At 42.9% G+C, this 23,992-nt stretch overlaps 1 protein-coding gene across 1 annotated transcript in view; it reads left to right on the forward strand.

Annotated features, from left to right (window-relative positions):
- Positions 1-20,868, forward strand: part of LOC145409649 (uncharacterized) — an 89,563-nt gene extending 68,695 nt beyond the window's left edge. The window contains exons 4-5 of the mRNA XM_080280001.1: positions 16,727-16,924; positions 20,263-20,868. Of these exons, the coding sequence (XP_080136127.1) occupies positions 16,727-16,924; positions 20,263-20,287 (223 nt within the window). The 3' untranslated portion in view covers positions 20,288-20,868. The remainder of the gene's footprint in view (positions 1-16,726; positions 16,925-20,262) is intronic.
- The last annotated feature ends 3,124 nt before the right edge of the window (positions 20,869-23,992 follow it).

The raw sequence follows: 23,992 nt of genomic DNA on the forward strand, positions 1-23,992 counted from the left end.
CAAATTGATGAAGTGTGTGGTGAAATGCTGAAGCATGGGGGAGATATAGTAGTAGAATTGATATGAAAGATATGCAGAATGGCCTAGGAGGAAGGTAAAGTCCCAGGGATTTGGAAGTCAGGTATACTTATTCCCCTGTACAAAGGTAAAGGGGAAAAAGAAGTGTGTGGTAATCATAGGGGCATTTGTATTCTTAGTGTAATAAGAAAAGTATATGGTAGGATACTTATTGACAGAGTTAGGGAAATAACAGAGGAATTAGTTGGAGAAGAACAGGGAGGTTTTTGGAAGGGATGAGGTTGTGTGGATCAGATTTTCATATTTAGATCCTTAGTGGAAAAGTTGCTAGAGTAGTAGGGAAAGAAGTTGTAGGCGGCCTTCGTGGATTTGGAGAAAGCACATGACAGGGTGGATAGGCAAGGATTATGGAAAGTATTAAGGATATATGGAGTAAATGGGAAGTTGCTGAATGCCATGAAGAGTTTGTATGAGGGTGCTATGGCTGCAGTGTATGTGGATAGTGAACTGAGCACATATTTCTGTTTGAATGTGAGATTGGAACAGGGATGTGTCATGTCTCCATGGTTGTTCAATCTGTATATGGATGGGGTTATAAAAGAGATACAAGGTAAGGCAGCGGATGTTGGAGCAGCCCTAATGAGAGAGGACAGTATTTGGAAACTCCTTGTACTGTTGTTTGCAGTTGATACTGTGTTGTTAAATGAAGACGAAGGGGAACTGCAAGGCTTGGTGGATGAGTTTGGGAGTGTGTGTAAGAAAAGGAATCTAAAGGTGAATGTAGGGAAGAGTAAATTTATGGTCATTGAGGGAAGTAGTCCTGAATGTACAGTGAGGCTGGATGAGGAGGAAATGGAAAACGTGAGTGCATTTAAGTACTTGGGTAGTGTCATGAGTAAGGATGGAAGTTTAGAGGATGAAGTGCTTGAAAGGGTACAACAGGGAGGAAAGGTTGCTGGTTCTTTGATAGTAGTTATAAGGACCAGGGAAGTGAGATGGAAGTAAAAAAGTCACTGCATGACAGTACAAGTATTGTGATTCCAACTCTAACGTATGGAAGTGAAGGTTGGACCTTGTTGAAAGGACACAAGTCAAGAGTGAGAGCAGTGGAAATGAGTTATTTGAGAGGAGCACGTGGAGTTACATGGAGAGACAGGCTGAAAAGTGAGGGAGTGAAGGAGTGATGTGGTGTGGATTTTGATGTCATGGAAAACATTTGGAGAAATACATTGAGGTGGTTTGGTCATATGGAGAAGATGGAGAGTGAGAGACTAATAAGGAGAGTGTGTGTAAGTGAGGTGGAGGGAGGTAGAGGGAGGAGGAGGAGGTCGAGGATGAGATGGAGGGGAGTGGAGAGGTATATGAGAGTGGGGGGTGTGAGCTGGGAACAAGACAGTAAAGTGTCGTTGGACAGGGCGACGTAGAGGTGATTTGTTTGTGGCCTCCCCTTATGGGATTGAGGCTTCTGGCAATAGGTGGATAGATAGACAGAAGAAGCACATAAAGAGACTAGTGAAGAGGAAAAATGAGGAGGCAAATGGTGATATAGGAAAGAAAATGAATGCATATTACTCTGAAAATTGGAAGTTATTCTGGAAAGAGGTGCGGAAATGTAGAAGTGACAGTGGAAAGAAGTGTGAAAGTGTGAAGATGGATGTGGTAGATTATTAACCCATGGGGATTAAGTTAGGACCAGATGGAAAGAATATTTTGAAAATCTGTTGAATGAGACTGGAGAGAGGAAAGCAACTATTAACATGATAGGTTTTGGGGGTGTACCGAGAAGGAATGTGGTGCCAGGAAATGTGACACTTGCAGAGGTGAAGAACGCTGTGAAGCAGCTGAAAAATGGGAAACCAACTGAGGTTGGTGAGGTGTATGCAGAGATGATTAAGTGTAGTGGAGAGAGTGGAATGAAGTGCTTGTTGGAGTTACATAAGAAGGCATGGATGAGTGAAAGTGTGCCAGTAGAGTGGAAAAAGGCACTGATTGTACCCCAGTACAAAAATAAAAGTGAGTGAAGTGAGTGCAAGAATTTTCATGGCATAAGTCTGTTGAGTGTTGTAGGGAACGTATATGGAAGAATGATAAAAAGTAAGAGAGATATCAGAAATCCTAATGAGTGACAAACAGGGTGGCTTTAGGAGTGGCAGAGGATGTGCAGATCAAATATTTGCAGTAAGACAGATAATGGAGAAGGCGTGTAAGAAGAACTTTAAGTTGTTTATGGCAATTATGGATCTGGAAAAAGTATATGACAAAGTAGACAGTGAAGGATTGTGGAAGCTTTTGTGCATGTTTGGTGTCGATAGTAAGCTGCTAGGTGCTGTCGAGTTTTTTTGATGCTAGTGAGACATGTATGAGGGAATATAGGCATCTGAATGATTGGTTCATGATCAGTGTGGGTGTGCAACAAGGTTGTGTGAGTTCCCCATGGTTGTTCAATATATACATATATGGGTGGGGGTGATGAAAGAAGTAAGAACATGAGTAGTGGAGAGAGGGATGAAGCTGGTATTGAATGGTGATGGTTGGAATATCTCAGATTTGTTGTACAGTAGGGCCTCGCAACTAGCGATCATAAGAGACTGATGAAACCTCGCTAGTCGTGAAACCGCTAGTTTGGAGGCAAACTTTATACAGGTATAGTGAAAAATATAAATAGACTGGATCATTTAGAAAGTTTGACTGTTTTTCCATTTTTGTCTACTTTTATCCACTAAATAGAGACCTTTTTATATACTTATTATAATTAATAGGACAAATCAACAAAAAGTCACTATTAAATGCTCAGAATGCAGTTTATTGAAAGAAAAAGTTGGGAGTCGGGAGTGCGCATGCTTACTGGGAGTAAGGGCCACCCTCCTCTTCACCATTGCCACCCTCTCGAGCACCAGCCTTTCTCCGTATCTCCTGTAGTATCTCATCATCACTTTCAAGCCCTTCATAGTCATTAGATTCAGTGGGGCTGAATGGGGCAACATCATCTGGTCCTTCATCTTCGTCATTTGCATTGATAGCCGTTCTCATAGCATCACGTTCCTCATTTTCTCTATGAAAATAGTGAAAATGGCCTTTCAGGTGGCACACCATTTCCACCACCAGCCACAGAAGCCATGAGGCTATCAAAAACAGTGAACAATGGGGGTGGCCAGGTATACAAAAAGGCAAGGTTGCACTAGCGTAGCGATGGGCAGGAGAACAGTGATTCGAAACACGCCATATGACTCATTCGCTAGATGCAACTCACTTCCTAGACGAGACTCACTCGCTAGGAAAATGAGTCGAAATGTGCCTCGTGGCTCGCTCGCTAGATGATGATTGCCACGGAGTCGTTAGTTTCGAGGTTTTGTCGCTAGTTAAGAAGCTGAAGACAGTTTCTATTGTGACGTGAATTGCCAATACTAATTCACCTGAAGCATCAGCTACCTCAACTTCTGCTTCATTCATCACCTACGCTCACCTGAGGCTTCAGTTAATCGGAGTGGGACGTCAGTTCAGAGCCTGTGGCACTCGGAGATTCCTTTCTTACTTTCATACAACCGTCAACGCTGGAACGTGATGATTGGTTGAAGGATCTCACGTGTGATTGGACGAGGCACCATTTACCAGGGTGACGTAAAGTCCTACCGGTGGTGGCTTCACACAAGCCGGCAGATTGATCGGGAGAGTGATTTTGGATGGGACAGAGTGAGGAGCTGGGTTTTTAATCATCCACCAGAGAGTGCCAGTTGTTGTTAACCCTTGTATTGGAAACTAAGTTAGTGTTTTAACTTTGTGGATAATTTGCATTTGTGATCTTTGTTATATTTTGGAGTGTTGTTGGTGATAAATTATGCAGTTATAATCGGGACGATCTTGATTTAATTTGTGTTGTTCTTTCATTGTTTATTTTATTTTATTTAGTCATAATTACACGCATTGAATCTTTTTGTTAGTTTACTTTTTGTTAACCTTGAACCTGGGTATTAAGTGTTACTGTGTAGGGTTGTTAAAGGACATCTCTCTCACGTAACAGAGTGGTGCCGTGACCAGGATCGTCTCGTGTATGTAGCTGCTTAATTTGATAACCATGCATATTATAAATAATGAAGATGCGAAAAGTTTTATCGACAGTGACCCAACTGAATCTGATGTTGATAATTTAACTGCTCATGAACTGCTTGTGATTGCATCCTACTTAAATTTGCCTGCACTCTCGACAATGAGTAAAACCGCTCTAGTTAACATGGTGAAAAAGGAAGTCGTGGGGATAGCAAACACATGCAGCGGGGGTAACGTGAGAGAAGTGGAGCAAATGGAACAAGATGGACGTCAAGGAAATGAAGGACTCGGCGAGGGGGCTACTGGTCGAGACTTCACTGAGGTGAATCCTATTCTTTCTGACAAGGACCTTGATCAAGAAAGGCTCAAAATCCAACTAGAGCAACGTCACCTAGATCGTGAACTCGAGCAACGGCGTCTTGAGCTTGACCATGAATATCGAATGGCTCAACTTAACCAACCTGTTACCACTGCTGCATCTTCCATGTCCATCACCACTAGTAATCTAATTCCACGATTCACAGAAGACAAAGTGGATGATTTCTTCCTCTTATTTGAGGAGGTTGCTAATGGCATGGGTTGGCCGAAAGTGCAGTGGCCTGTTTTGCTTCAAACTGCTCTGGTTGGTCGTGCTCGCACTACCTACGTGTCTGTGGAGCCTGCTGTGAGGCGGGATTATGATCGCTTAAAGTCAGCAGTTTTAACCGCATACCAGTTACGGCCTGAAGCTTATAGACAGAAATTTCGCAAAACACACAAACGGGCTGATCAGACTCATGTGGAGTTTCTTAGTGACATGACTACTACTTTCCAGTATTGGTTGAAAAGTAAGGCTGTTAATGACTTTGATTCTCTTAAAGAATTAATGTTAATGGAAAACTTTTTGTGGAAAATAGAACCTCGTGTAGCAAATCATTTGAGAGACAAAGGTGTCGGTGAACTCTCTGAGGCAGCTACTCTGGCGGATGATTATGTTCTTAACTTAAAACTTCGTAGTAAAATACCCTATGATAAACCTGACTCTACTGATGGTAATCCTCTTAAACCTTTCGGTACCCAGACTCCACCCCATGCCAGAATCACTCTCCAGGGTCGAGGTAAGAGTAGTTCTAACAAAAGAAATTGCACATATTGTGGTAGAGTGGGACATTCAGCAGAGAAATGTTGGGCTAAGGAAAGGGATGAAAGAAGAATGAAAGCAATTGCTGTGGTAGCTGACAATAGAGCTGAGGAGTCTAGCCAAGGATCGGGTCAGGATAGCGATGTGGTTGCTTGTGTAGCTCAGCGCTCTGAGGCCAAATCGGTGAACAGTGTTATGTTTACGTCCTTGGACACCTACAAGCCTTTTATTTCTGAGGGCACTATTAAGATCGCTGGTAGAATGTACGAGGTGAAAGTGTTGCGAGATACTGGAGCATCTCGGTCCCTATTGCTTAATCCTAACCCAGATAAATGTCAAGCTATCCACCACATAGTGTTGAGGGGTGCTGGTGGGCCTTTCTCTGTACCTTTGGCGGAGATCGAACTAGATTGTGGTCTCTTTAAGGGCAGAGCTAGTGTTGGCCTGGTAGAGGAGCTACCTATGCCTGGGATTGATCTCTTGTTAGGGAACGATTTGGCTGGGGATAGGGTTAAAGTGGATCCTATCCTGTCTGTGGTCCCGGTATATGAGCAACTGACCTGTGAGCTCGAGAGAGAGATTCCTGAGGCCTTTCCGGTATGTGCTGTCACTAGATCAATGGCAAGTGTGGCAACCCCTTTTGAGCACAAAGATCCTGTTTCCTCTAGTAGAACTATGACTGAAAGTGAGGATGTGGTGTGTGGTGCTGAAATTAGCAACGATATTGATCTTTCCGATACATTTATGTACCGCGCAGTGGATGAAGTTACGCCACCTGATTTACCTCCAGGTTGTCCTAGTGGTTTAGTAACATTGCAGCAGGAGGACGCTGACTGTAAAAACTTGGCTGCTAAGGCTGTGAGTGCAGATAGCCTTGAGAATGAATTAGGTGAATGCTTTTATCTCAAAAATGGGATATTGTGGCGACGATGGCGTCCCTCACACCTGCCTGTTGACCATGGTGTGTGGGATGTCCATCAGGTGGTTGTACCCAAACTTTGCCGTAAGTTAATTTTAGAAACTGCACATAATTTACCTTTAGCAGGGCACCTTGGTGTCCGAAAGACCTTAGATCGCATACGCTCTCATTTCTACTGGCCGGGAATGTGTGCAGATGTATCGCAATTTTGTCGTACATGTCATGTTTGTCAGATCTCCGGCAAACCCAACCAAAAGGTGCCTGTGGCCCCTTTAGTGCCCTTACCGGTGTTTGAGGTCCCTTTCACTAGGGTTGTGATAGACATTGTTGGCCCTCTACCAAAGACTTCTCATGGACACAGTTACCTTCTCACGATTCTGGATATGGCATCTAGGTACCCTGAAGCAATCCCTATCAGGAATCCATCTTCCAAGGTGATTACACAAGAACTTTTAAAATTCTTTACCAGGATGGGGTTTCCAAGAGAAGTCCAAAGTGATCGGGGGAGTAATTTTACTTCAAATCTTTTTGAACAATCCCTAAAGGGGTTTGGAGTAGAGCATATAACCTCCAGTGCATATCATCCTGAGAGTCAAGGGGCCCTTGAACGCTACCATCAAACACTGAAATCTATGTTGAGGAAATATTGTGAAGAGACGGGAAGAGATTGGGATAAAGGGGTACCCTTTGTATTATTCGCAACTAGAGAAGTTCCAACAGAATCCTTAGGATTCTCACCCAACGAGTTAGTGTTTGGCCATCATGTTCGTGGACCATTACAACTGCTGAAGGAGAAGTGGGTTGATAAGGAGTGTCAAACCAATCTTCTCAAGTACTGTATGGAGTTCAAGGAGCGTCTTCACTCCACTTGGGAGTTTGCTAATAGTAATCTGAAGGTTGCTCAGGGTAACATGAAATCTTGGTATGATAAACGAGCACGTGCTCGGGAGTTCCACCCTGGGGATGAGGTGCTAGTTTTGCTTCCCTTGCCTGGCCAGCCATTTACTGCTAAGTATAGAGGTCCTTACATGGTAGCCAAAAGAGTAGGTGAGACTGATTACCTCATTGTCACTCCTGATCGTAAAAAGCCCCATCAGCTGTGTCACATTAACATGTTAAAACCATATTACAGGGTCCCTAACTCATCTCCTCCTGATCCTCCCACAGTTGCAATGGTGTCTCCAGAGGGAATGAGCGACTTGGAGTGTTCTGCTGTGAGAGATGCCTACAGTGGGACTGGTACTCTGCAGCAGACTGCTCCTAGTCCTGTATGTGTCAGTCTTCCATCTAAGGGTGATGACAAACTCTGTCCATTCACTCTTGGTGGTATTAGAATTTTTGGAGAGAATTCTACAGCCTGGAGAGAATTACCTACTAAGTTGTCCCACCTCTTACCTGATCAAATTACCCAGTTAATCACAATTCTTTCACAGAGCCCAAATGTGTTTCAGGATTCTCCAGGACTTACGTCATTAATTACCCATGATATTGATGCTGGTGATGCTTCGCCAATTAAACTGCCTGCTTATCGTGTTTCACCCCCAACGGCGTAGCATCTTGCAGGTGGAACTGGATTATATGTTAGACCTTAACTTAATTTCTCGTGGAATCAGTCCATGGAGCAGTCCTGTCACTCTTGTCCCCAAACCTAATGGTGAATATAGGTTCTGTGTTGATTATAGAAGAGTTAATTTAGTAACGAAGACTGACACATATCCATTACCCCGTGTGGATGACTGCATTGATCAGGTTGGTACAGCAAAGTTTATTAGCAAATTTGATTTGATGAAAGGCTATTGGCAGGTGCCTCTCACTCAAAGAGCTAAAGAAATATCATGTTTTGTAGCAAATGATCAAACTTTCTGCTGTGAGGTAATGCCCTATGGGTTAAAGAATGCTTCTGCCACCTTTCAGCGCTTAATGAATTCTGTCATCAGAGATATTCCTGATTGTGTTGTGTACATTGATGACGTTATTTTATTTAGTCATACTTGGGCTGACCATCTCCAACAAATTGCCATGTTATTTACTAGACTTAATGAAGCTAATCTTGTTGTCAATCTCTCAAAGTGTGAATTTATAAAATCTCAGGTACAGTATTTGGGGTATATGGTTGGACATGGACAGGTGGCACGTCCTACAGCTAAAGTCAATGCTATTTTAGATTTCCCTACTCCCACAGGTAAACGAGATGTCCAGAGGTACTTGGGCATGATCGGCTACTACCGTAGGTTTATCCGTAACTTTTCCCATTTAACAGCTCCTTTAACGGACCTCTTAAAGAAGGGTAAGAAATTTGCTTGGTCTAGTGAGTGTGCAACTTCCTTCAGGCATACTAAAGATATCTTGTCCACTTACCCTCTGCTCAGGGCTCCTGATTTTGAGAAATCCTTTTCCTTGGCAGTGGACGCCAGTAATATTGGGGCAGGTGCAGTTTTACTGCAGGACCATCATGGTATTCACCACCCAGTGTGCTATTTTAGTAAAAAGTTTAATAATGCACAATGTAACTATTCTGTTGTGGAGAAGGAGTTATTGGCGTTGATTTTAGCCCTGCAGCATTTTGAGGTATACTTGCAATCTGTCCAGGGCCCCATTACCATTTTTACTGACCACTACCCACTTAAATTCCTAAGTAAGTTCAGATATAAAAACCAGAGATTAACTAGGTGGAGCTTACTACTGCAAGAATATAGCTTTGAAATAAGACATATCAAAGGCATCCAAAATGTACTTGCTGACTGTTTGTCGCGAGCTTAAGAAGTGAATGAATACTCCACTGTCGTATTCTCTTTTAGCGGTGGAGGTGTGACGTGAATTGCCAATACTAATTCACCTGAAGCATCAGCTACCTCAACTTCTGCTTCATTCATCACCTACGCTCACCTGAGGCTTCAGTTAATCGGAGTGGGACGTCAGTTCAGAGCCTGTGGCACTCGGAGATTCCTTTCTTACTTTCATACAACTGTCAACGCTGGAACGTGATGATTGGTTGAAGGATCTCACGTGTGATTGGACGAGGCACCATTTACCAGGGTGACGTAAAGTCCTACCGGTGGTGGCTTCACACAAGCCGGCAGATTGATCGGGAGAGTGATTTTGGATGGGACAGAGTGAGGAGCTGGGTTTTTAATCATCCACCAGAGAGTGCCAGTTGTTGTTAACCCTTGTATTGGAAACTAAGTTAGTGTTTTAACTTTGTGGATAATTTGCATTTGTGATCTTTGTTATATTTTGGAGTGTTGTTGGTGATAAATTATGCAGTTATAATCGGGACGATCTTGATTTAATTTGTGTTGTTCTTTCATTGTTTATTTTATTTTATTTAGTCATAATTACACGCATTGAATCTTTTTGTTAGTTTACTTTTTGTTAACCTTGAACCTGGGTATTAAGTGTTACTGTGTAGGGTTGTTAAAGGACATCTCTCTCACGTAACACTATCCTATCGCTAGACTTGAAATCGCCAGTCAAAAAACGTTTGTTGCGGGGCCATACTGTATGTTGGATGTGCAGTGCTACTTACAAATACTGAACAAAGGCTTGGTACTCTAGTGCAGAGTTTTGTGTATGTCTGTGAGCATTGTGCCTTGAGAGTAAATGTAGAAAAAAGTAAAGTGATGGTTATTGAGAGAGAAGGTGAATCCCAGTGTGATGTTACAGAGAATGGAGAGAAACTGGAATTGGTGAGGGAGTTCAAATACCTGGGTAAAGTGATAGAAAAGAGAGAAAAGTGTTCAAAAGAAGTTGAAAGTAGAGTGACACAAGGAAGGAAAGTAGCTGGTGCTATGAAGGCCTTGGAAAAAAACAGAGGCTTGAGTGTTGCAGCTGTGCAAGGCTTGCATGGAGCGTTAGTGCCAGCTTTAACATACGGATATGAGACTGTGGTGTGGCATGAAAATGAAAGAGTAAGAGCAGTGGAAATGGGATTGTTGAGAAATTTATTTAGAGTACTGAGAGTGGATAAGATATGGAATAATGTGATTCGTGAAAGATGCAGAGTAAGGAAGTCTGTGGACACTTGAATCGAAGAGAGTGTGTTGAGATTGTTTGGTCGTGTGATGAGAATGGATGACAATAGAGTGGTGAAAAAGGTATATCTGAGCAAATTTGAAGGAGGGAGGAGGCATGGTAGGTCAAGAAGATGGAGGGATATGGTGGATGAGTGTGTGAGGAAGAGAGGTATGGAAGTTGGTGAGGCTAAAGGACTGACAAGAGACCGAGCTGTCTGGATGAATTTTGTGTGGCGAAGTGCATGATCAGGGATTTGGCACCTCTTTTTAATGTGACAGTGTTCGGATTGACTGTCAGATAGGTATATGTGAAACTACAGAACATGATGAATTTTTTTTTTTTTTTTTACCCATCTCATGGAGCCAGGGTTCCATGGGCTTGAATGATGAGTGAATGGAAGCTTGGCCTGTTGACTTGGGCAAACTTTGGCTGTTGGACATTGCTACTCCTCATCTTGCCCTAGGATGGGAAAGGAGGTCTGAATGATGACGATGATGATGATGACGATGATGCAGATTAATGCTTATGTTCCTTTCCTGACATGAGTCCTTCAACCAACATCTGTTATCATTACCAGACTTTTACCATCTTTTCCATTCAAATCACCCATCACAAACAATGACTCCTCACTTGATCCCAAAATCTGTTTTTCTCTACCACATCCCTGTCATCATGTGGTGCATGTGCAACAGTCAAAATCACTGTCATTGTTACAAGAACAACTCAATATCCAGTTTTATTCCCCTTGTATGAAAGCGAAAGCATTGAAATTTGGGTAGGCCTATGTCAGCTGTAAGTTAATTATCTGTTATTTTAGTCATAGTGCAGTTAAGTTCCACATTTTTGTCTGATGCTGAAAAAAATTCAGAATTGTTAGTTTTGTTGCAGAATTTTATTATAGTGGATGTTATTATTATGATTATATTATGTTGCAGGTGAAGGGACACGAAAGTATATCCACCGTAGTGACAAAACATGAGGTGTTGAGCATAACTGCAGGTGTGTTTGACCCTCTGGGAGTATTATTGCCGGTGACCATCTGTGCAAGAAAATTTGTGCAAGATCTATGGCATTTTGAATGTGGATGGGATGTTCCCATACCAGAAGATATGGAGGTTGAATGGCAGGGGATATATGAGGATATGATTAACAGTACCAATATTGTATTTCCCCGCCAAGTCTGTCTATCTATCTATTGTCAGACGCCTCAATCCCGTTTGGGGTGGCCACAAACAAATCACCTCCACGTCTCCCTGTCCCCCGCCATTTCACTGCCCCGCTTCCAACTCACACCCCCCTCTCTCATATACCTCTCCACCCCATCCCTCCATCTCATCCTCAGCCTCCCCCTCCCTCTTTCTCCCTCCACCTCACTCACATACACTCTCTTCGTCAGTCTTTCACCCTCCATCCTCTCCACATGGCCAAACCACCTCAGTATATTCCTCCTAACGCTTCCTATCACATCCACATCCACACCACAACGCTCCTTTATATCCTCATTTGTCAGACTGTCTCTTCATGTGACTCCACAGGCTCCTCTTAAATAACTCATTTCCACTGCTCTCACTCTTGACTTGCGTCCTTCCAGCAACGTCCAAGCTTCACTTCCATACGTTAGAGTTGGTATGACAATACTGTCATGTAGTAACTTTTTCACTTCCATGCCCACTTCCCTGCTTCTTACCACTGCTTTCAAGGAACCAGCAACCTTTCTTCCCTGCTGTACCCTTTCAAGCACTTCACCCTTCAAACCTCCATCCTTACTCATCACACTACCCAGGTACTTAAATTTACTCACATTTTCCAATTCCTCACCATCCAACCTCACTGTACATTCACTGACATCACCTCTCTCAAAGACCATCACTTTACTCTTCCCTACATTCACCTTTAGATTCCATTTCTTACACACTCTCCCAAACTCATCCACCAAGCCTTGCAGCTCCCCTTCGTCTTCATTCAACAACACAGTATCATCTTCAAATAACAATACAGGGAGTTTCCAGACACTATCCTCTCTCACAAGGGCCACTCCAACATCCACTACCCTACCTTGTACCTCTTTTATTACCCCATCCATGTAGAGATTGAACAACCATGGAGACATGACACATCCCTGTTTCAACCCAACCTTCAAAGAGAAAAATTCACTCAGTTCACGATCCACACGCACTGCAGCCTTAGCACCATCATACATACTCTTCACAGCATTCAACAACTTCCCATCTACTCCAAGTCTCTGATAGTAAAAGGGTCACGCTGCATCTATTTAGTGACGCAAGCACAACTGCATGTGGTGTAGCAGCCTACCTAGTTAGTGAGGGGAAGTTGTAGATTAGTTATGGCAAAGGCCAAAGTAGCACCCATTAAACCCCTCACTGTACTAAAGTTAGAACTGACTGCTGTTATGCTAGCAGCTCGTCTCGCCCAGTATATTTATGAGGCCTATGTGGACGAGTTCAGCATAGAAAATATATACCTCTGGACGGATATCCAGATAACCCTATACTGGTTGTCTAGTAAAAAACTGTTGCCTGTATATGTTCAGAACAGAATTGATGAAATAAAGGCATTAGTCCCTGATTCTGAATTTTGTTATGTGTCTACAAAGGACATCCCCAGTGATATGGTTTCCAGAGGGACGTCACATTTGTCCTTAATAGGTTCCTCTTTGTGGTGGGGAGGGCCCACTTGGCTACCTCACCAAGATATGTGGCTGGAAAATGGTCCATTTGAGGAAGTTGGGGACGCCACCAAGGGTTGTCTCCTTGAAGAGACCCTGTCATTGCCAGTATCGGTAACCCTTCCTGCCATATTGAATAGGGACCAATATGGTTCTTATGTGAAGACAAGGCATGTGATGGCATGGGTATTGAGATTTATCAAGACACTGAAAGATAGGAGACAAAGAAAACATGAGGCAATGCCGGCTTATTTGACAGTGCCGGAATTAAGGACAGCAGAATCAGTAATAAGTAGGTTAGCTCAAATGGAAGAGTACCCTGAGGATTACCATTATTTGTCCACTGGAAAGGGCACACCAAGTAATGTTGTGAAGCAGTTAGGCCTCTATACGGAAGGTGAGCTATTGCGTTGTAAAGGTAGGTTACAGTTGTCAGACTTAACCAATTGGATCCCAGGGGTGCTGGGTGAGGCATGGCACTGGGAGGGTACCGAGCGTACCGCCCTCCGCCTATCGGCTCATAGTCGCGAAGCTCATAGGTCCCTACCCTGGGGTTCCCTACTTTATAAAGACTTGAAAAATCCCAGTTCTGTCCAATACACGGGACACTGGGCTCCAGTGGGTTAAAGAGACTGATAGGTTTGCCAGTCATTAACCCATTGGGTCCCAGGGGTGCTGGGTGAGGCATGGGACTGGGAGGGTACTGAGCGTACTGCCCTCCGCCTATCGGCTCGTAGTCGCGAAGCTCATAGGTCCCTACCCGGGGGTTCCCTACTTTATAAAGACTTAAAAAATCCCAGTTCTGTCCAATACTTGGAACACTGGGCTCCAATGGGTTAAAGGATGAAGCAAAGTACCCTGTCTTAATACCTAGTAAATATAGGTTAGCGGCTCTCCTCTCTGAATAACTGCCACAAGGTATGTAGCCATAGTGGAGTAAGTTATGTCGTAAGTAACATAAGACAAAGATTTTTGATTCCTAGGATCAGACAAGTTGTAAAGAAAGTTTTAAGAAGATGTATAACTTGTAAAAGGTTACACGGTGCCCCATATAGTGCTGTTCAGCCTCTGCCGTTACTGTACTTTAGGGTTCAGGAAGTGAATCCATTTCAAGTAACAGGAGTAGGCTACACAGGTGCTCTACCCATTAAAGAGAAGGGTACTGTAGGAAAATTATATGTAGTATTGTTTACCTGTGCAGTTACTAGGGCTATACACATCGAGACGGTGTCAAACTTCTTCTGTGAGTCCTTCATTCATGTCTTCTGTTGGTTCTGTAGCAGGAGAGGCTTCCCTGAACTCATAATTAGTGATAATGCCACTGCATTTGTAAGTGGAGCCAGTGTATTGAGGTAGTTAAAAAACGATCCAAGGTTACAGAATGAATTGGTAAAAGTAGACTGTGAGTGGTGGTTTATACCGGCCAGGGCGCCATGGTTTGGTGCCATCTGGGAAAGAGTGATAGGCATCCTAAAGGCTGGCCTGCGAAAGGTATTGGGTCGAGCTTTAGTAACTCGTGAAAAGTTGGATACTGTATTATTGGAGCTCGAGGCCACAGTCAATGACCGTCCACTTGGATATACATATGGTGAACTTGATGATCCACTCCCTATTACTCCTTCACAACTTATTAATGGGAGGTGTCTTAGTTCCCGAAACAGGAAGTCAGGGATGATGATCTCACGGATGTCACCTGGCGGACTAATTCGGGAATAAATTGACGTCTCCTATACGTGACAAAGATCGCATGAGATCTGTGGAGGAGATGGGCCACTGACTACCTAGTATCACACAGGGAGCAACATCGTCAATTGCCATCCAAGAAAGGGAAGGCAGCGCCTCAAGTTGGGGACGTCGTGCTGATACACGATGATGGGCCTCGACTTCTTTGGCGACTAGGTCGGGTCACCAAATTGTTACATGTCCCAATCAAGAATGTAGGGTAGTGCAGTTAAGGACAAGTGCCGGTTTGACCACTACGCTGGTGGTTAAGCTGTATCCACTAGAAATTGATTTAGAAATGAAAGAAGATGACAGTCAAACTGGCGCAACCCAACATCCCCCTACACACATAAATGACCGATGTGATGCCCCTTGGAGGACATCACATTGGACTGCTCTTGGTTCCTCCTAACTTTGGCTTACCCTGATTGGGACGGGACAGTTGTAAATATTGTACATATTTTGGGCAGGGGAGTATGTCGTGGATTTCGGATTTGAGTTTCCCGCCCACGACAGCACATTTTATTGTAAATAAATTCTTGTATTGTATATGTTAGGTAAGATATTATTTATCAGTAGAGATAAATATGGTCATGCTCAAAACAACATATTTAATTATATATTCATTGATAAGTTTAAGTTCATTTACTTCGCGCACCAAGCTGCTCGAAGCTGTTCAGTTCTCTCCTTGCCACCAGAAAGTTCAGTTCTCTCCTTGCCACCAGACTATTCAGTTCTCTCCCTGCCACCAGACAGTAAACAAACTTGTCACGATCCCTGGACTTCATCATTCAGCACTTAGTATCATCAACACTACAGCTAAGTACTCAGCATATTTATTTTAGGCCTTCAGATATTTATACCGAGTATTGATCAAAACACCATCCACGTACTGTATATAATGATGAGTTGTTCGCTTTATGTTAGTTAATAATTAAGACCCCCTATAATAATAATAACTAACATAAACATCATTTTGGTAATCAAGTAAAAGTCTGTGAGACTCAAACTTTGCCTTGTAAACCTCTTTTCTAGCCCTATGCTTGGCAGCCAAGTATTCCTCTTTGTTGCCACCCTTTTTCCATTCCCAGAAAAGCTTTCTTTTCTCCTTAACTGCAACTTATACACCCTCATCCTACCACCAGGTTACTGGTTACTTTATGTCTGGGGAGGGAGGGGTCCTTGTCCATCCACATACTCTCTTAAGAGGTTGTTCTTGAGGGCTATGCACTGTTCATTAACACTTCTGTCAAGGTCTCCCTGTTCAGCCACCACTCTACTCGTCTCAGTATAGAAGGCATCCCTTACTACCTGGTTTTTCAACTTCCATAATGTCCTCCAAGGTGCATAAGTCCTCTTTTTCATCACCCGCTCCTTAAGTTTCATGTCACGCATCAAAAACATGTGTTGCTGCACATACTCCTTTCTCCCTGTAACTTTTAACATCCCTTACAAACCTCCTATCAACCCTTCTGACCAGGAAATAGTCTGTGTGGCTGCTGTTTCCCCCAAACTTGTATGTAATCATCCTACTCTCTCTTTTCTTAAAATGAGTGTTTCACACAGTCATATTCATTGCCTCCCCAAGCTCAAGTATCCTTTCCCCTTCCTCATTTCTTGTACCATATGCACATCCCCCATGTACTCCTTCATATCCATGAGCTGCTTCACCTACATGACCATTTAAGTCCCCTCCCAAAACTAGAGTCTTATCATCCCCCATACCACTTACAACACATATATGTCACACTTAAATTTGATGAACATGCACTTTGTGTTAATACAGAATTAATGCCTCATACCTCTCAGCATTCATCATTCATCAGCAAACAGATTCTCTTGCTGTACAGTATATGTTTTATCAGAAGTCATAAGCACCTAAGAAAAGTGCATGCAGAGTCATAATTGAGTTATAAACTTTTCTTATGATGACAGTGCAGATGCTGTCGATGATCAACCCCAGTCCATCTAGCTATGGAGACCCATCAACCACTGGCAAGCAACTGCCCCTGCAGTGACAGTGCAATGAATTGTTTAGATGGAAGAGTTATAGTCACATATTGAGACATAACCCAGTAGCATATTTGGGAGATTAAACAATTTCAGCCCAACTTGGAGCAAGTGGGACTGAAACTAGTCTGTATCCCCAGTAAACAGCTTTTCCCTATGAGTGTATGTCTTCCATCAAACTTTTATCTTACAGGCAGTGCAACAGTCTGTTGTTCCCACGGAGCAACCTGACCCCTGAAGGTGTGCAGACGTTGGTGCTAAAACTATCAGATGCAAAAATACAGATGAAAAGGAAATGCTACATGCATGTAATCTGCCCCACCCTCACTCATCCTGAGCAAATAGAGCTGATCAAACTTGCCAGCAGCAGACTACAGTGTACGCTTTTCTTGTAAGTAATGTAATGCAATAGTTATTGTGAAGAATTTGGTGTTGAGCATGTAAGAAGCAGAAGTGCAGTTGCAGGACTGATGCCACCTGTAAGTGATCTGCCCCAGCCACACTCATCCGGAACCATAGTTAAAAACTCTCCTAAGCTTAAGTTATGTTTAGGATTTCTTGTATTTACAGTATATGTTTGTCTTCACTCACACAGCTACCTAACATGTCACAGTGAAAATAAAGTGATAAAATGCAAAAAAGAAAATGAACCATGATAGTTAACTGTTATGGAGCCTTGTACATGATAAAATTTGGTTCGGATCCTCCAACTCTTTAGAGATAAACTGGAGCTGATGTGGAACCTACACATGTTGATGCTATGTACCCAGAGTGTATTGCTGTAACCTGATCTGTCTGCCCAAGCAGACCCATTGATTACGAGCAAGTGGCGGCTTTCCTGTGGCAGACAGTGCTTTGCAGTGGTCAGAACAAGGTTCTTCCGCATGGCAATACGCAGGGAAAATGGAGGAGGCATAGTCCCCAAGAGGATGAGCTGTGTATAGGAGATAAGTATGAGCTGTACGCCTATCCCAGACTTTAACGACTTGATAAATATGGTTGAATTCCTTGCTTGGGAGTGTTGAAGAAGGCCAGCTACTGGACCTTGGCCCCATGTCACTCTCATGGTAGAACCTCCCAGGACAACCACCTACCTACTACGTTTTAAATGAGCTAACCGGTGCTACACCTTGCCCAGTGGTGGCCCGGGACTTTGCAGGGCAGGGGTGTCTGTCTTCTCTGGGCTGAATACTATATATGTTCCATCTACATACCTCAGTGGAACAAGGCAGCTGCATTGTCCATTCAGGAGCCAGACTTCTTATATCCTTGCACCTCATCATGGGAGTGGACTCTGGTGTAACCCTGATGAGGCACTGTCCACCACAAGGGGATGCTGGTTTCCTATACATTGTATGTTCTATATATTATTGTACCTGTAGGCTGGCCTCACAGAAGCAGTTGCTTACTGGTGGTCAGTGGGTTTGCTCAGCCAGACAGACCAGAGTTAAGCAATGACATCAACAACAACAATTTTTCCTAGAACACCTTCAATTATCAGAGAAGTGTTAGTCATTTTTTATTGTGATAGGGCCAAGGTTGTGAATTAAGGTACAGAGATGATGACAGAGACATAATTGAGAACTTCCTTCCCCAACAAGAGTAAAAGGAGAGAAACAAGCATATGCACTCTGGTCACCCTTCAGATCTGATGATGAATGACTTCAGTAACATCCCAATTGTTGCTGATCAGCTGAATGTGTCATGAGAAATCATCAATGAGATATGAAATGATCAGGGTCATTACAAAGCTTCTTCATTCCCAAGAGAATCCTCACACCAAATGGGTAAATAAATGAACACAAATTCCTTGAATATAGTAAATAGCCATTCCTGTAATAAAATAGCTACTTTCTCAGCAGTACAATAGCCACTACCTTTAGTACAAATCACTCCCTCTAGTAGTCAGTCCTTCTGTAGTACAGTAGCTGCTCCTATTGTGGTACAGTACCCACTCCATCAGCAGTACAGTATTCACTTTCTCTTCAGTAGAATAGGGGGGCGCGGTAGCACAGTGGTAGCGCGCTGGACTTGTGATCGGGGGATTGCAAGTTCGAGCCTCGCCCGGGCTGCCGTGCCGGGAGGGGTAGCTCCCTCCTGTAACCCTAGCGGGGCTATATAGTCCAATACAGGGCTTAGCTCGGGGGAACTCCATTTCTCCCATTTTTCTTCAGTAGAATATTCACTCCTGCAGTATAGTAGGTACTTCATGTAGCCTCAGAACTTCTTCTCCATTCCCACCAAGTTCTTCCTTCATCAGAGTATAGTAATGACACAAACATCATCTTAAATATATTGAAATTATGTCTTGTGGTGTGACAGGGAGAGAGAGTAAGAGTGTGTTTGCACAGTACAGTATAATGATTATTGACTGAAAGTACTAGTTTGCTTATGGTGGGGGTAATGTGTAAAAAAAAAAGTAGAGGAGTTTGAGTTGGGCCTGTGATTTTTTATACATCTGTCACCTGATACCTTAATCCCATAAGGGGTGGCCACAGATGAATATTATGTCACTCTGTCATTGGCCATCAGGCTGCCCTTTCCAGTTTCACCCCTTTTGGATGTCTCTCCATCCTGTCCCACCACTTCATCCTCAGCCTCCCGCTGTCCCTTTCCCCCACCATATAACCACTCTCTTAATCAGTCACTTATTCTCCATCTCACCTCATGACTAAATCATCTCATAGTATTTCTCCTAATTCGTTACAGCACACCCACACAACACCACAGCATTCTTTCACTTCCTTATTGTGCCTCATTCCACATAATTCCACATGCTTCTCTCAGACCATTAATTTCCACTGCTCCCACTCTTGATTTGGTGTCCTTCAAACAGGGGCCAAGCTTCACTTCCATTTGTTAGAGTGGGGATCACGGTACTATATTGCCATGAAGAGACTTTCTACTTGTTCAATTCCCAATTCTTAATTACTGCTTTCATTGAACCAGCAACCTTTCTTCCCTGCTGTACCTTATGATGCACTTCATCCTCTAATTGCTCATCAGACTGCTGTACATAAATCCAGCATATGAAAACACTTACTTAACCTATTTCATGACCACCCAGCCTCACTCTGCATTCTGTTACTTCATTTCCCTCAAAGACCATAACTTTACTCTTAGTTACATTCATTTTTAGATTTTGTTTCTTACATAGACTCTGAAACCCATTCATCTTCCCATTATAATACAGTATCATCAGCAAACAGCAGTACAGGCAGTTTCCAAACCTTACCCACTTTCACGTAGCACACTCCAACATTGACAGTCCTACATTGTGTCTCATTTATAACACCATCCATATACATGATGTCCCAGGACTTGACCTATTAACTGCAGGAGGTAATAATAATATCTAGGGCTAATTTGAGTTTTTAAAAATGCTACATCAGCATGGGTCCAGTTCTTAGCTCTTATGGAGCAGCAATAACTCATGTCCCTGCAATACAAACAAAAATGATCTCCCCCATAATTGTTCCATAAGATCATCAGTAAGTGTCATTCTGTATTGGTTGAAAATTTGACCCAAGTCAATATTGTCTCTCTCTCTCTCTCTCTCTCTCAACAGCATCACTTTGGAGGGCTTTTCTCATTTTGACTTTCTTCAGTGCCTCACACATTCATCTCTTCCTCCCTTCTCACTTCTCGTCTCCCAGGCATTCCCCAACCACTTATACTTTGCACTGCTTTTAGTGTAAATAATGATATGATGTTTTTTTTATTCCACAGCAATGATGCAAGGAGTATATGGTAAAGTGGAAATGACAGCAAACGCATGAAGCTGCCATGGGCCAGTCTGTTTGTTTATCCATCAGTCACGCAGTCCATTGTTACATCATGCTGTGCATCACAACCCAGAGCTACAAAAGTCAATCAAGACATATTCAAGGCAAGGGTGACTAGTTGCACTTCCTTGAGTGTCATTATTTTCAGTAAACCCTAACCTTCCCTCACATAAACCCTTATGGGACACACCTGATAGAAGTGCCTTAATCCACAAGACCACATAGTATAATTATCTTTTTATAAAAAGCGCAAATACAGTTAGTTTTTGTGATATGTCAAGAATGTGCTCCAGAATATGCAACTTTATCCATACATTTAATGTTGTAAATTCTGGGGACTAGCAGATCAGTACTGTTGCTATGAATATGTCAAACTTCTGGAAATAATTTTGTAATTCACAGAGAAATTAACAGTAATATATATATATATATATATATATATATATATATATATAGTATATATTGTTACATAGCCTATGATTTCATCATCCTTTGTGTAATTTTAACGCACAGTATGCTGCATGTTTGATCACGAGCGTGTTCTGCCTCAGTCCCCCCCTTCTACCGTTATAGTAGAGTAAGTCGTTCTCTCTGTTGTCCAGAGCGGGATTGTCAACTCTATGTCCCCATGGCTTCATTTGCGCGTCCTTATTACAAGTTGTATCAAGCTCTCCTGGCTCCTATATAATGAGCTCAGTCTCTGCATCATTGCCACTTAGATCTGCTCCTCATTTTGTTCACATCTCTGTCCTCCCCTGTACAGATATTATTATTGTGAGTGCTCAAGAAATCTCCAAACATCTAGCAGCTGTGTGTAATTTGAGTATAATTGTTGCATTTTTTCTTGTACTGTATAGCATAAGTTTAATTTGTAGGCCTAGTGAAGTTTTTGTAATTCATGTAGGGTTCTTTATGTCAGTCATTTTTGATAATAGTTTGTATCTGTAATTATTTATCTGGCATTCACTGAGTATTATCTGGTATCTCATTTTATCAGGGCTGACTTAGATAAATTTACTCTTGCTAATTTCGTGTTAATAGAGGCTATTGCAGTTAACCATATATTTATCCTGTTTATTTGCCATTACATTATCCTTATGAGTCCTGAATGTTTTGTTGTTAGTTTGTGCATTAAACTTTAACTTGTAATTTTACCTAACTCTTTTGTTTTGAACCTGGAACTTTACGGGACAGTAGTGATTTTTAGTATGGAAATGATATTGGTGGAAGTCAAGTGTGTCCAGCTCCTCAGTTGTCTAGTGAGCCAGTGGCTGCGTCCCAGGATTGTGATGTCCCTGATGTGTTCCCTGCATGTGCTGTCACTAGGGCTAAGTCTAAAGTTACTGGTGATTTAGAGGATAATGATGATGATGATGTTATCCTAGCTGACACTTTTCTTGCTAATTTGGACCACTCACCAGATGAGGCAGTACCCCGTAGTGTTGATAATTTGTCTCGTCAAGAGTTGGTTGAGTTGCAGGTTGCTGACCCTGAGTTGAAAGGTCTAGCTAACTCTGCTTACAGTGAAGAAGAGTCAGCCGGTGCTTCTACTTGTTATTATGTAAAGTCAGGAGTACTTATGAGGAAGTGGAGACCCCCAACAGCATCAGCCGACTGTGAATGGGAGGTTGTACATCAAGTTGTCATCCCTCATGTTTGTAGGCAGGATATCATTCGAGTGGCTCATGATTCCAGTTTGGCAGGACACCTTGGAGTGAGGAAGACTGTGGCACGCATTTTGAAACACTTCTACTGGCCAGGTATCTTCAGGGATGTTTCCTGGTATTGTAAGTCTTGTCACACCTGTCAAGTTGTGGGGAAGTGTAATCAGACCGAAAAGGTTGCACCTCTAGTTCCCATTCCTCCTTTTGAGGCGCCATTCACCCGTGTGTTGGTGGATATTGTGGGCCCTCTTCCTAAGACTTCTTCAGGATTTTCTTATGTGTTGACCATGATTGACATGGCTACTCATTATCCTGAAGCCATTCCACTTAGAAACATCTCAGCAAAGAACGTGGTTAAGGAAATGCTGGGGTTCTTCACAAAGTTTGGTCTGCCTAAGGAGGTACAGTCAGACCGGGGAAGTAATTTCATGTCAAACGTTTTCAAGCAGTCTCTGAAAGAGTTGGGCATCACCCAGATCACGTCTTCAGCTTACCATCCCCAGACCCAAGGAGCGTTGGAGAGATATCATCAAACACTCAAATCGATGCTCAAGAAATACTGTTTGGAACATCAGAAAGACTGGGATAAAGGTCTTCCATTCGTTGTGTTTGCTGCAAGAGAATCTCCAAATGAATCACTGGGCTTCTCACCTTTTGAACTACTGTTTGGCCATGAAATAAGAGGACCCCTTAAGTTACTCAAGGAATGCTGGCTGTCGGAGGAAGATGACGTCAACCTGCTGGAGTATGTGATGAAGTTCAAAGAACGGCTGTCCACTGCTTCACAGCTGGCGAGAGAGAATTTAGGAGCTGCTCAGGAGAAGATGAAGACTTGGTATGACAAGAAGTCCAGGTTACGCCACTTTCAGCCAGGAGATCAGGTTTTGATTCTGCTACCAGTTCATGGGCAACCTCTTCAAGCCAAGTTTAGTGGTCCTTATTTCGTGGAGAAGAAACTCAGTGATGTCAGCTATGTCATCGCCACACCAGATCGTAGAAAGAGCAAGCAACTATGTCACATCAACATGCTAAAGTTATATCACAGGCGGGACGAAAATAATCCAGTCTGCACTGTAGCTGTTCCACCCGAGTCTGCAAGTGAAGCTCTCCCATGCAGTATGAGCCTGAGTGATAGTTTGGGGAAGAATCCTGATATCATGAATGATCTCCAGACTAAGCTTTCTCATCTACCTCCGAAGGAAAGGCAGGAGTTTTCGGCATTACTGCAGGAGTACCCGCAAGTGTTCCGTGCCACTCCAGGAAGAACCACTGTGTTGATGCATGATGTCGATGTTGGAGACGCAAAGCCAATTAAATTGCCTCCTTACCGTGTGAACCCAGTGAAAGTTCCTTTCATCCAGAAGGAGCTTGGCTACCTGTTGGACCACAAGATGATTGAGCCCTGTCAGAGCGAGTGGAGTTCTCCTGTCACTCTAGTCCCTAAGCCAGGTGGGTCACAGAGGCTTTGCATCGACTACAGACGTGTTCATCAGATAACTAAAACAGACACTTACCCTCTCCCTCGTGTGGAAGATTGCATAGACAAGATCGGAAAGGCTAGGTACATAAGTAAGTTTGATTTGTTAAAGGGATACTGGCAAGTACCTATGACTGAACGTGCTAGGGAGATCTCATGTTTTGTAACATTAGGAAAGACATTTGCATGTTCTGTAATGCCATGTACAGATTGTTTTAGAGTAATAAGAAATTTCCTTTGTAAATTTCTTTTTTCTTTGTGGGGAGGTGTTACATAGCCTATGATTTCATCATCCTTTGTGTAATTTTAACGCACAGTATGCTGCATGTTTGATCACGAGCGTGTTCTGCCTCAGTCCCCCCCTTCTACCGTTATAGTAGAGTAAGTCGTTCTCTCTGTTGTCCAGAGCGGGATTGTCAACTCTATGTCCCCATGGCTTCATTTGCGCGTCCTTATTACAAGTTGTATCAAGCTCTCCTGGCTCCTATATAATGAGCTCAGTCTCTGCATCATTGCCACTTAGATCTGCTCCT

This window comes from Coenobita brevimanus, chromosome 82 (genome assembly GCF_032717465.1).
Source record: "Coenobita brevimanus isolate Jiangsu-jjx chromosome 82, ASM3271746v2, whole genome shotgun sequence".
NCBI lineage: Eukaryota > Metazoa > Arthropoda > Malacostraca > Decapoda > Coenobitidae > Coenobita > Coenobita brevimanus.